The sequence below is a fragment of the Bubalus kerabau genome, chromosome 6, assembly GCF_029407905.1.
Source record: "Bubalus kerabau isolate K-KA32 ecotype Philippines breed swamp buffalo chromosome 6, PCC_UOA_SB_1v2, whole genome shotgun sequence".
NCBI lineage: Eukaryota > Metazoa > Chordata > Mammalia > Artiodactyla > Bovidae > Bubalus > Bubalus kerabau.
Window position 1 is genome coordinate 95998221 of NC_073629.1, and position 14511 is coordinate 96012731.

The 14511-nt window shown below is 36.0% G+C and overlaps 1 protein-coding gene across 1 annotated transcript in view; it reads left to right on the top strand.

The window, feature by feature from the left end:
• The window catches only part of FAF1 (Fas associated factor 1), a 505390-nt gene that overhangs the window by 122423 nt on the left and 368456 nt on the right, over positions 1-14511 (top strand). The window contains exon 3 of the mRNA XM_055585945.1: positions 9269-9315. Coding sequence (XP_055441920.1) covers positions 9269-9315 — 47 coding nt within the window. The remainder of the gene's footprint in view (positions 1-9268; positions 9316-14511) is intronic.

Here is a 14511-nt window from a genome sequence, read left to right on the forward strand (position 1 = left end):
TCCAGCTGGCCTTTCACTGCCTCCTAATGTAAACTGTTCCTGATGCCATGCAGAATTACTTTTACCTTCCTGGGTAAATTAAGTAGATCCACTTAAAAGAAAGAAAATCTGTCCCTAATGCTTTCATTCAACTTCCTTTTCCCTGCAAAAGCCTTGTTTTAATACTTGCTTCAAATAATCATCCTTTCTTCCCAGCTTTACTCCTAACATTCAGATTATTGCCACTCTTTTGCCTTTAGAATATCTTACCTATTTCTCCATTGAAGTCCATAATAAATGGAGATAAGAGTCATCAGCTTTGCAGTCATACAGTGGAGTCCTTTAGAAAAATTTAGAGAAGAATATCATAATGATTAACATATTTGGAAAATAGGAATTTGAAGGTACATTTCAGTTCGGTTCAGTTCAGTTCAGTCTCTCAGTCGTGTCCGAGTCTTTGCGACCCCATGAATCGCAGCATGCCAGGCCTCCCTGTCCATCACTAACTCCCGGAGTTCACTCAGACTCACGTCCATCGAGTCAGTGATGCCATCCAGCCATCTCATCCTCTGTCGTCCCCTTCTCCTCCTACCCCCAGTCCCTCCCAGCATCAGAGTCTTTTCCAATGAGTCAACTCTAAGCATGAGGTGGCCAAAGTACTGGAATTTCAGCTGCAGCATCATTCCTTCCAAAGAAATCCCAGGGCTGATCTCCTTCAGAATGGCCTGGTTGGATCTCCTTGCAGTCCAAGGGACTCTCAAGAGTCTTCTCCAACACCACAATTCAAAAGCATCAATTCTTCAGTGCTCAGCTTTCTTCACAGTCCAACTCTCACATCCATACATGACCACAGATCTTTGTTGGCAAAGTAATGTCTCTGCTTGTGAATATGCTATCTAGGTTGGTCATAACTTTCCTTCCAAGGAGTAAGCGTCTTTTAATTTCATGGCTGCAGTCACCATCTGCAGTGATTTTGGAGCCCCCAAAAATAAAGTCTGACACTGTTTCCCCATCTATGTCCCATGAAGTGATGGGACCAGATGCCATGATCTTTGTTTTCTGAATGTTGAGCTTTAAGCCAACTTTTTCACTCTCCACTTTCACCTTCATCAAGAGGCTTTTTAGTTCCTCTTCACTTTCTGCCATAAGGGTGGTGTCATCTGCATAACTGAGGTTATTGATATTTAGAAGAATTTAAATATAGTGCGTGCTTAGTCACATCAGTCGTGTCAAGACTCGCTACAACCCCATGGACCATGGCCCGCCAGGCTCCTCTGTCCATGGCATCCTCCAGGCAAGAATACTGGAGTGGGTTGCCATTTCCTTCTCCAGTGATAAAATATGAAGTGAATGAAGTGAAGTCACTCAGATGTGTCCAACTCTTTGCACACCCATGGACTATAGCCTACCAGGCTCCTCTGTCCATGGGATTTTCCAGGCAAGAGTAATGGAGTAGGTTGCCATTTCCTTCTCCTTAAATATAGTAGATGGTTGGAAATAGCTATTACAGATATGAAAAATTAAATTATTATTCATTAAAATGATTTTCCTTTCTGCTCAGAAAGAGGAGGAAATGGTATTAAGCATCTTTTTGAGACCTTATTGGCTTTCAACCATAATCTTATAGCTGTTTTTAGTGTGGACACTTAAATCTATTATTTCTTTGGTCTGTCACATTGGTAGCTGGGGAAGTTTTCATCCCAAAATAGATCACTTGATTAACATAATTCTAATGAGGTTTGTGAAATAATAGATGTTGGTATTGGTCTATCCTGGTTCCAGGCACAGAGCTTCTGAAACCCTTGTAACTTCCCAAGTGATAGAGTAGCATTTTTGTTGTTGTTATTCTAATATTTTATCTTTGACTCTGATTCTTAACATAAAGCTATGCTTGGAACTTCCTGGATGATAAGAGTGTCTTTTGTTTTAATGAAACTCATGGGTTTGTGAATAGCTTCAGAAAGCGTCTGGTCACTAGAAAGACCAAGCCGTATCCTCTAGGAAGGGGAGAGGGACTGGGGATTGAGTTAATTAATGATTAATTATGCCTACATGTTGAGGTGTTCATAAAAATCTCAATAGTACAGATTGGGGGAGCTTCTGGGTGAATGCATAGGAGGGTGGCATGCCCGGAGACAGCATGGAATCTCCATGTCCTGTACCACATACCTCACTCTATGCATATCTTCCATCTGGCTGTTCTTGAGTTATATCCTTTTATAATAATCTAGTGATCTAGTAAGTAAAACCTTTCCTTGATTTCTGTGAGCCACTTAAGCAAATTAATTGAATCGAGGAGAGGATCATGGAAACCTCTGATTTATAGACGTTTGATCAGAAGCACAGATGACAACTTGCAATTGTGATTAGCATCTGAAGTAGAAACTGTCTTGTGGGACTGAACTCTTAACTTGTGGGATCTATCTTCCAGAAGATAGTGTCAGATTTAAGTTATGTGGATACTTTCCTGGTGTTACAGAATTGCTTGATGTATAGAAAACCTACACAAATGCTGTCAGAAATGAAGTAGAGTTGTGGTAGACACTTGAGAGTAGAGGAGACACACAGGGGAACGAGCATGTTTTCCCCCCATACAAGGTCAGAGGTGAAAATTCCACAATTCAGAGCTATAGAATACAGAGTTATAGAATGATGATCTCTTCAGAATTTTTCATTGGCTCAACTTACAGCAGACCATGACAGGAGAATGATTGTGTCTTATTCACAACAGTCATTTCCTTAGTATTTAGAATAGTTCCAAGTTAATAATTAAATATTTGTTGAATGGGTTAATGGTGGAGTGAAAGAATGAAATATTCAAATGTGTGAATAAGATGAATGATTGCTATGTAAGTACAACACAATGGAAAAATCATTGAGAAAAATTTAACTGACTCACAGTAGTGAGTCAGTTAAATTTTCTTGGAGAAAAGGATTCAGATCTGGGTCTTGAGCTCTATTAATCAACAATAGGCATTCCTTCCTTTCTAAATTCCATACTGTCTCTCAGGTTGGACTGCCATTAATTGTTTCTTTAACTGGTCAACTTGGGAGGACTGTGTCTGTCATCCTTGTATTCCCTCCAGTGTCTAAAACACTGCCTTGATAATGGGGAAGAGAAAGCCTGGATTTTTTTGGAAGAATTCACTTGATGGCAATATCAGAGTTGTGAATGCTAAAATATGAGTACTTTGTGGGTCTGGCACCTATTATTAAGATATTTTGAAAATACCTGAAATATGACATACCATAGAGTAATGATTTCAAGTTTAACAAAAGCACACTAATTTAGAAAGCATTTTTTATACTTTAAGTATTTTCAAGAGATGGAAACAATGCTGATATTATGATCATAATTATTACCCTAGTTCACAGGCTTTCCAAACATTTAGAACATACAGAGTTGCCTATACTAGTCTATCTGGAGATTGTGTGCGTGTGTGTGTGTGTGTGATTATGTAATGAAAATGTATATGTCATTTCTCTTTTCATAAATTTTAAAATTTAACAGGTTTTCTTTTTCTACTTGTTTATAGATTCTTGTATTTGAAATGTATTTAGTTTCACTGATTTGTAATCAATAATTTGAAGATTGACCAGCTGAGAAGGCTGCTATAAGAATTAAGCTAATAATACTGACAGTTGTTGAAGACTGGAAAAATGGTGATCTATAACTTAATGTGTATTGAGTTTGTCATGTAACCTCATTGAATATTGGTTTATCAGTCTTTGACTGCAAAGTAGAATTAGGGAGAATAAGAAGCAGGGTTTATTGGAAGGTTGCTTACATATTTGAAAGAAAGCTTGAACAACCAAGTCTTAGGACAATTAGGAAACAGAATTGCTCTGTCAGAAGCTTATTGTGAAAAGTGCCTCTGAGCACTATTGTCAGGACACAGCTTCAACCAGTTAGTTACTCGTTTAAGATCCACACTCCCAGGAGAGCCTGATTGGTCTAAATTGGGTCACCATGGTTAACACATTTTCAGTATCACATGGGATGAGGTGTGCGTAGTTCTCTAAAGGAGACAGATGATCTTAATTAAAAGTGAAGAGGCAGGTGATGATGGGTAGGTACAGACCACAGGTAGGGCACAATAATAGCTAATGGGATGATATATACGTCTGAGATGACAGTTTTCTAGTGTTCCATGAGACTGAGTTAGAGTTTTAATGTTCTTTTGTTAAATCAGCTTTGAAAATGATTAATTTATATGCATATGCAAACTTTAATTGTATACAGTTCTATGAGTTTTGATGATGTTTACATTGTTTATGTATACATTGTGTGTCCAGTCCCCATCCCTTCAAGATTTCTGTCATTAGAAAATCTTTTCTTTTCCCCTCAGTAACTCCTAACCCTGCTTCAGGCAGTCACTGATCTGATTTGTATTACTACATTTTGCAAGTTTTGTCTGTTCTAAAACTTCATGTAAAAGGAATTCTATACTATGCAGTCTTTGTGTCTGGCATTGTTTACTTGACATGATATTTATGAGATTCATCAGTATTGTTGCAAGTATCAGAAGTTCATTTTTATTATTGAATAACAGTCCTTTGTGTGAACATGCCACAGTCTTGCTTATTCATTGGTTAAAGGACATTTTTGCTTGTATCTAGTGTTTGGTATTAGGAATGAAGTGGCTATGGATATTTGTATGCTAGTATTTATTGGACATATTTTTATTTCTCTTGGATGAATTCCTAAGTGGTATTGTATGTTAAGTGTTTGTTTAACTTTATATATGAAACTGTCAAACTGTTTCCAAAGTAGTTGTGCCGTTAGCAGTGTGTTAGTTCTTATGCTTCAAATCCTCACCACCATTTGGTGGTGTTAGTCTTTTTAATTTCACCCATTTTAGTGTGTTTGAAGCAGATTTCTTAGTTGTTCTTTTTCAAAAATTAAGTTTATTGATGGTAAAATGGACTCATTTTAAATGTACAATTCGATGAGTTTTGTATGAATCTATATTACTACCACCACTAGAGTCATTATCCCTCAATTGCTCTATTGTTAATGCTGTGTCATTCCCCATCCACCCTAAGCAACCCATGATCTGCCTTCTTTTACTAGAGATTAAGTTAGTTTTTCCTAGAATTTCATATACACGAAATCATGTAGTATTTTCTCGTGTGTGTCTGATTTCATTTAGCATTATGTGTTTGAGATGTAACTATATAGTTGAAAGTATCTGTAGTACGTTCTTTTTTTTTAAATTGCTGGGTAGTATTCCATTGTATCCAGACAATGTGTTATACCCCAAACAACATTTGCCTGAATGATGGGCATTTGGGCTACTTCCAGTTATTGGGAATTGTCATTAAAGCTGCTATGAATATTATAGTATGCAAGTTTTTGTTTGGGGAATATGTTTTTATTTCTTTTAGGTAAATACTTCAGAGTAATATTGCTAGCTTATATGTTTATTATCTTTATATACAAAGCAATTTTGAAAGTGATTATACACTATATGAGACTTCCTATTGTTCAACATTTTTGTCCAAACTTGTATCATCTGATTTAATTTTAGCCATTTTAATAGGTTTATGGTGGTCATTTACCATGGTTTTAATTTGCCTTTCTCTGATGACTGTTTAATTTGAACAGCTTTTTATATGCTTATTGGCTGTACATACATCTTTTTTTGAGACTTTTCTGTTCAGATCTTATTATTTGTCATTTTTGAGTCATAAGAATTTTTTTAATATTCTGAATGTAACCCCCGAATAGGGGTCGTATGCTGCTGCAGCTGCTAAGCCACTTCAGTCATGTCCGACTCTATGCGACCCCATAGACAGCAGCCCACCAGGCTCCCCTGTCCCTGGGATTCTCCAGGCAAGAACACTGGAGTGGGTTGCCATTTCCTTCTCCAGTGCATGAAAGTGAAAAGTGAGAGTAAAGTCGCTCAGTCATGTCCAACTCTTAGCGACCCCATGGACTGCAGCCTACCAGGCTCCTCTGTCCATGGGATTTTCCAGGCAAAAGTACTGGAGTGGGGTGCCATTGCTTTCTTACAGCCACCTCTGACCTTGACTTCCATTATACTTAAAACATAACCTCACCTATCTTCCAGTGGACTCTGAGAAATGACGTTTCAAGTGTCGTCAGGTTTTGCTAAAGAGAACTTAGAAGCTGGATTCTAATCGTGGTAAATTAGTGGATTAAAAATGTCATTGACATAATGGCATAAAAGCAATGATAGTTATACCAAAATGGATTTTCAAACTACTGTAACCTAGATCAAGGCAAGGTGCTGTTTTTGAAATAGATTTCAGTCTGATGAAGATCACTAAGGAAGCCCAGTCTCTAATATAGGTTTTTCTAAATCTAGTCTCCTTCCTAAAGGTATCCTCTCTATCTGTGCTCTCCTGAGCCCTAGATAGATCCCAGGTATCCCCATAGTCTAGCATAGTGCCTGGCAATGAATAGGCATTTGTTAAGTTTGTTGAACTGAACTTTTAATTTTACTCTTTATTTCTTCATTCTTTACTGTTCCCTTTTCTAATGAATTCTCTCTGAACTCAATAAATCACTATTCTTTTTTTTTTTTTTTAAACACAGACAAAAATTTATTGTAGCCATTCTTCTTGCAGGTCCTATATTTTTACTTTTTGTGTTGTTTCAAGATCAGTTATACTTTCTTATTTCCTATATATTTCTTAGTCTTTTATAGTACAGTTTTTACCAAAACTGTTTTCAAATATGTCTAACAGTCTCTTATTAGGCCTCATTATTCCTTGGAAGGAAAGTTATGACCAACCTAGATAGCATATTCAAAAGCAGAGACATTACTTTGCCAACAAAGGTCTGTCTAGTCAAGGCTATGGTTTTTCCAGTGGTCATGTATGGATGTGAAAGTTGGACTGTGAAGAAAGCTGAGCGGCGAAGAATTGATGCTTTTGAATTGTGGTGTTGGAGAAGACTCTTGAGAGTCCCTTGGACTGCAAGGAGATCCAATCAATCCATTCTAAAGGAGATCAGTCCTGGCCGTTCTTTGGAAGGACTGATGCTAAAGCTGAAACTCCAGTACTTTGGCCACCTCATGCGAAGAGTTGACTCATTGGAAAAGACACTGATGCTGGGCTCTGATGCTGGGAGGGATTGGGGGCAGGAGGAGAAGGGGACGACAGAGGATGAGATGGCTGGATGGTATCACCGACTCGATGGACATGAGTTTGAGTGAATTCCGGGAGTTGGTGATGGACAGGGAGGCCTGGTGTGCTGCAGTTCATGGGGTCGCAAAGAGTTGGACACGACTGAGTGACTGAACTGAACTGGACTGATTTCATATTTTTTAATTTTGTCTAATCCCTCTTTATTTTATCTTTGTTGCCCTCTATATGACATATACTTACTCTTTTCCCTCTTTTCTAACCCTTCCATTTTTATTGTTTTGTTTTTGGTTTTAGCTTTCTCTTCTCTTTTTTGTACATGTATGAATTTCCCAAGATTCTGTTTGTCTCACTTCTCTTCACCAAAGAATAAAGAGAGGGAGGGAATTAAAATATTTCCAGAACTTCTTTTTATTTACCTTTAAATAGATGTTTTACTTAATCTAGCTCTGATTTTTAATTTAAAGAAAAGTAATTTTAAAATTACTTTTTGTCTCCTTTTGGATATTACCAGAACTTCTCATGGTAAAATTAATTGTTGAATGGATTTTTTCCCATTCTAGAAGCCAGGATGATTAAGTTTCAGTCAGACAGGCAATAGGAAAAAGGGCATTCCAAGCAGATATAGTATCTTAAAAGGCCTTTAAGGAACAAAAAGGCAAGTCCACTTTGACTGAAGATATAGTATTTACTCATACAGATGAGGAAACTGTGGCTCAAGGAAGTTCAGTGAATGGAGAATATATACTAATGTCATCAAAGCAATAAGTGGGGGAATCTAGATTCAAACTTTGGACTTTATAAATCCTTAGTGTTCTTTCCATTATACCTTGGCATTCTCTAGTGAAAATTTGAACAAAATCTTTCCAGACTCTGGTATTTTGTTTCTTTTCCAACATCACAGAACATTCCCTTGCCACTTTCTGTTTTTTAACAAAGAAGATATTTGTATGTGGAACCATTGCTGTCAACAGAAAAGGGATAATTGACCTGGCACCAGGAAGAGATGCTTCTATTGAATTTGTGGCTTTCAAAACTGATTTTAGGGTTTGCTTGACTCAAAGGATTTATGAGCCTCCAGAGTTGTCAGGGTTCTATGGTATCCACTATCTATATTAATCTGTGGACTTCTTTGACTTTTGCCCGTGGAGCATTAAAACTTTGAAAATTCATAGCAAGTGTCTTATACTCTACATTGTTTCTATTCAACGGTATAATTTTGTAAACTTGACCTACCTCTGGCAAGTATTTAAACTAATGTTTCACAAAATACACAAACTCCTTTTTGCAATTGATCTCCACACAGCTGATAAAACATCGAAGTGTTTATCTGCATTTTGATGTGCACGTGTGGGAAAGGGGAGGGAAGAAGTCGTTAGGATGCAAAAGCAAAGTTGGAAGAATCATTTTTTTTTTTTCCTTCAGAGAATCTTCTCTATTACCCTGTAATGATCTGCCCACAATCCAGGATGTAACAACCTGTTTGCTTAGTAGTCTTTAAAAATGTCCATATCATGTCACATTTGTGCTCTTAAGTAACTGGTGACTTGTTAGCTTAGAGAGCAATTTCAGAAATGTTTTATGTAAGGAGACTTCCCTGGTGATGCTCCTTCTCCTTTTGTAACCTGATACAATTGTGGTGTGTTTATCAGACACCTTATGCCCCTACATTTTTTCCTTCTGATTGTTCTTTTCGTTAGGAATAATGACTGTAACATAACACAATGAATTTAATTCCTGAGCTAATTTAAAAATTCTTATTGGCATTTTTCATTTGTGATTCTATATCTTTCTCCTCTCAATCTGAGGAAGGAAATAATATTAAGAGATAACTTTTAAGGTACTGATTTTACTTGTTCTAACATCCTTAAACATCCTTCATCTTGTGGGTGTTTTGCTTGAATGAGGACTATGGAATTCAGCTTTTATGACTCAAGATTTGGAAGTATTATATGCCAAATGCATTTTTAAAAATCCTCTAAAATACAGTTTTATTATGGAGATGTATAAAAAATATTTAATAGAAACATTTTTTTATCACTGAGGAAACACCTAGTATTTTGTTTAAATTTTCAAAGTATACTTGTTTTCCTTTATAGTGTTTTCCATCCCACTACACTCCACCCCTGAGCATTTTTCTGTTTCCTTAAATGTCTTCTCTGTTTTTTGTTTACAGGCAGCTATTAATGGTGTAATACCCCAGGAAAATGGCATTCTGCAAAGGTATGTTATAAGATGATGAGAATTTAAAGCAAAAAAGAGATAGTGGTTAATTTTTTTTTTCACTTTTTCATAGAGCATTTGATCTTTGGTGTATAAAGTTATTGATACAGTTGTTCTTCTTTCCAGACATTTGATTAGTTATATTAATTTCTGAAAGTCTCTAGTGTTTAGCTGTGTAATGTTATTTCAGATTGAGTGATACCATTTTTAAAGATGATTTTATTTTATTTTTAGGAAAACTTTTCAAGATCATCTTCTAATTCATAAGATGGAAGGAATCGAATCTTTCAGCCTATTACTAGTGAGAAAATCAGACATGGCTCAGTAACTCCAGAGCATGGTTATCATTTAACTATACAGGCTTTATCTCCAACCTTACTAATTCTTTTTTTTTTCCTTCTCTTTGGTTTCTAAATTAAATTTTTGTTAATTTGCAGCAATTTGAGTAAGTCCTTAATGAAACTTCCCAGAGCTTTGAACTATTTTGCCTGAAGTATCCACTGTAAAACATGTGGAATAGTCTTTGTGGTTTTGTGTCATTGCCAAAAGGTAAAATTGGAAGATGATGCCAAGAGAGCTATAGTAGTTACAAAATAATTTCTTAAATTAAAAATAAATTCATAACTTTCTTTTCTTAAAATTGGAGACTGCTTATGGATTAAGAGAGCACATTATAAAGTCATAGGAGGCAAACCATTCTCCCTTCCAAGTATAGTTTAATTACTTGATTCCCTCTACCCCTCCTCTCTCCTTGCAGTTCAAACTTTGGCTTGAATTTTGGTGGCTGGGATTTCTAAGTCACTGAAGCATGATCTGCTAAGTGCAGATGAGGCAAACAGAAACAGCAGACTAGGAATGAGGTTGTTTTGGAGAGGAAGGAAAGTGCTGTTGCAAAAACATCCAAAAATTCACCATGAACTGCAAAATGTGCTGTACTTTATAGGAAACTGAGTATATTTAGAAAGGAAGAAAAATTCTGTTTGATACCTGTACCACCCTTTGTGATTAATGGTTTTTAGGTCAAAGCAGTGATAAACAGACCTATTCCCCACTCTCTCTTTTTTTTGGAAGACTATCAGAATTTCATCCAGAGTAAATGTGGCTGATTTCCACAGTCTGTACCAAATTTTTGTTTGTTGGTTTGTTCAGTTTTTTTTTTTTTAAGTTCACAAGCATTCAGTTCTATTGAAACCCTTGTCTAGAAAGCAAACCAGATGATTATAAGAGCTTCCTTCAAGATTATTTTTTCCCTTTGGTTTAGAAAGTTTTAGACTGCTAAATATGGCTCCAGTTTTATTCTTGAGTAAATGTTATGTCACTTTTTGTGCCAAAATTTTTGCTTGCTAAACCCTTGTGGATTCAGCTGCTAGATTTTGAGTACATATTGGATATATCTTATAATTAATAGTATTTGCTAGAGGTGAACTGTAGAAATTCCCTCATCCCTGGAAACATCCCAACTTCCTGTCACAGAAGATACTTTTTGCTTAATATATTTTATAGCTAGAAATTCAGTACTGAATTGATTTCTAATAAAGTTACTGTAATATTTGGGGTTTAACTTTCATCAGAGCGGGTTTTCTTTTGTTTTGTTTGCTTGTTAAAGGAATGAATCATATGTCCATAGAAGAAAGTAATAGTTTTCAACTATTTTCCTTCCTAACTTTGTTCTTTAGTTTTCAAATCACTGTGGATTTGACAGAACTGAAAATTCTTCTTGTAGTCTGCTGACCAGAGGAAATGAAAGAGGGCTCTTTGTACTTTCTCATGGATTTAACACTGAAAGTATAAGATACAGTGCTAGGAATGGTATATGTAGGCAGTTTAAAAGAATCTTTGTTTTGTGTGTTTGAATTTTATAATAAGTTGACGATAGTCTGTGAAAACAACTACCTCAATTTGTCAGTTTATACCTCAACAGAGAAAAGAGCTACCAAGAAGAGAGTTGTTGTTGTTGTTTTTTAATATGTAAATTATTTTGGGGAAAAGAACCTAATCTCTGTACTTCATAGTTTTTCTTGAAATCAGATGTTCACGTTTGTTCAAAAGTGGAATTTTTTTTTTATGTACCCTTAAGTTCAAGGCAAAGAAACTTTTTTTTTTTAATGCTTAAGGTATTTTGCTATGTAATTGATATGATTTTCTTTATTAATGCCCATTAAAACCCTTAAGAAGTAAATGCTCATATTTCATAAATGAGGAAACTCAAGATTAGAGAATTTATAGGTTCACTGAAGGCCACAAATGTAGTAGGTGGTGAGGTCTGGATTTTCTCATTTTAAAAACCATGCTCTTTATTTTATACCAATCTGGCCTCTTGAAGGTCAGTAATCTAGTCATGTCATAACTTTTAGGATTTTTTTTCCTTGGGGTAAAGAAGTTAGAATTTAATGCATGTATATAGCATCTTTCTTCTAGAGCTTTGTTTTTACAGTCATTATTTCAGTTATAAGCAAGTAAACGCAGGTATTTTTATCTCTCATTTTAAAGGAGAGAGAATAAGCCACGAGTGATTTGACTCAGATAATACAGCATGATGTTGATGGAGTCAGGAATATAAGCAAGTCTTCTGCCTCATCCTCCAAGGCTTATTTAACTACACAATACATTGCTAATACAGCATATGCTTGCTTATAACTAAAATAATAACTGTAAAAGCAAAGCTGTAGAAGAAAGATGCTATATACATGCATTAAATTTTGCCTTCTTTATCCCAAGGAAAAAAATCCCAAGGAAAAAAAGTTATGACTAGATTAATAACTTCAAGAGGACAGAGTGGTATAAAAGAAAAAGCATGATTTTAAAAGAAAAAATCCAGACCTCACCATCTATTACATTTGTGGCATTTGGTGAATCTATAAATTCTCTAATCTTGAGTTTCCTCATCTATATGAGCATTTCTTTCTTAAGTGTTTTAATGGGATTTAATAAAACAATATCAATTACCTAACACAATACCTTAAGCATTAAAAAAAAAAGTTTCTTAAGTGTCTTTAACTTACAGGTACATTACAAAAAAGAAAATTTCTACTTTTGAAATCATGTAAAGAGGTAGCAAGAATACACAGAAGAACTATACAAAAAAGATCTCAGTGACCCAGATAACCATGATGGTGTGATCACTCACTCAGAGCCAAATATCCTGGAGTGCAAAGTCAAGTGGGCCTTAGTTAGCATCACTGCGAACAAAACTAGTGGAGGTGATGGAATTCCAGATGAGCTATTTCATACTCTAAAAGATGACGCTGTATAAATGCTGCACTCAATATGCCAGCAAATTTGGAAAATTCAGCAGTGCCCACAGGGTTGGAAAAGGTCTGTTTTCATTCCAATCCCAAAGAAAGGTAATGCCAAAGAGTGTTCAAAGTACCGCACAATTGTACTCATCTCACATGCCAGCAAAGTAATGCTCAAAATTCTTCAAGAGAGGCTTTAACAATATGTGAACCAAGAACTTCCAAGTGTTCTAGCTGGATTTAGAAAAGGCAGCAGAACCAGAGATCAAATTGCCAACATCTGATGGATCATAGAAAAAGCAAGAGAATTTCAGAAAAACACCTACTTCTGCTTCATTGACTATGCCAAAGCTTTAGACTGTGTGGATCACAACAAACTGTGGAAAATTTTTCAAGAGATGGGAATACCAGACCACTCTACCTGCCTCCTGAGAAATCTGTATGTTGGTCTAAGCAACAGTTAGAACCAGACATGGAACAACGGACTGGTTCCAAATTGGGAAAGGAGTACATCAAGGCTGTATATTGTCACCCTGCTTATATGCAGAGTACATCATGTGAAATGCCGGGCTGGATGAAGCACAAGCTGGAATCAAGATTGCTGGAAGAAATATCAATAACCTCAGATATGCAGATGACACCACCCTTATGGCAGAAAGTGAAGAAGAACTAAAGAGCCTCTTGATGAAAGTGAAAGAGAAAAGTGAAAAAGCTGGCTTAAAATTCAACATTCAGAAAACTAAGATCATGGCATCCAGTCCCATCACTTCATGCATGGCAAACAGATGGGGAAACAATGGAAACAGTGACAGAGTTTATTTTCTTTGGCTTCAAAATCACTGCAGATGGTGACTGCAGCCATGAAATTAAAAAACGCTTGCTCCTTGGAAGAAAAGTTATGACCAACCTAGACAGCATTTTAAAAAGCAGAGACATTACTTTGCCAACAAAGGGCCATCTAGTCAAAGCTGTGGTTTTTCCAGTAGTTGTGTATGTATGTGAGAGTTGGACCATAAAGAAAGCTGAGCGCCAAAGATGGATGCTTTTGAACTGTGATGTTGGAGACAACTCTTAAGATTCCCTTGGACTGCAAGGCGATCAAACCAGTTAATCCTAAAGCAAATCAGTCCTGAATATTCATTGGAAGGATGATGCTGAAGCTGAAACTCCAATCTTTTGGCCAACTGATGCAAAGAACCGATTCATTGGAAAAGACCCTGATTCTGGGAAAGATTGAAGGCAGGAGAAGGAGATGGTAGAGGATGAGATGGTTGCATGGCATCACTGACTCAATGAACATGAATTTGAGCAGGCTCTGGGAGTTGGTGAAGGACAGGGAAGCCTGGCGTGCTGCAGTCCATGGGGTCAGAAAGAGTTGGACTCGACTAGCGACTGAACTGAACTGAATAAAGTTTGTACTAATGCAATCAGAATCTAAACCATTCATTTATTCATAAACATCAAATATATACATGTATATATAACCCTTCTTGGTAAAATATTTTATTTATTCAGGATATTGTTCAGCACCTTTAAAAAATTATTTTTGGAGATAGTTATTGTTAGAAAGATGCACTAATGAATTACTTGTGTTTTTGGCCAGTATATGTTATGTTTTCTAAAAATTTTTTGAATTAATACTGTGTAATTTTGCTCATTGACTGAATGGTATTTATCAACTATTTTATGTTGTGATCCAGACATATGTACTGTATGTGTCTTTGTTGATTAATTTATTGAGGAAGCCTAGAGAAGAGAGGTTTGTTTTCACATCTTGAGCATTATTATAAATAGCTTTCAGAATAGGTAGATACTGAAGTTTTCTAATTTAGAAAATGTCCATTTTGGCTAATTAGTTACTGTTTATTGTCTTTTCCGATGTCCATTAAAAAAATCTGACTTTTTTTTTTTTTTTTAAAGACATTTATCTTTAAGGCACATTGTATTTATTTATCTTGTA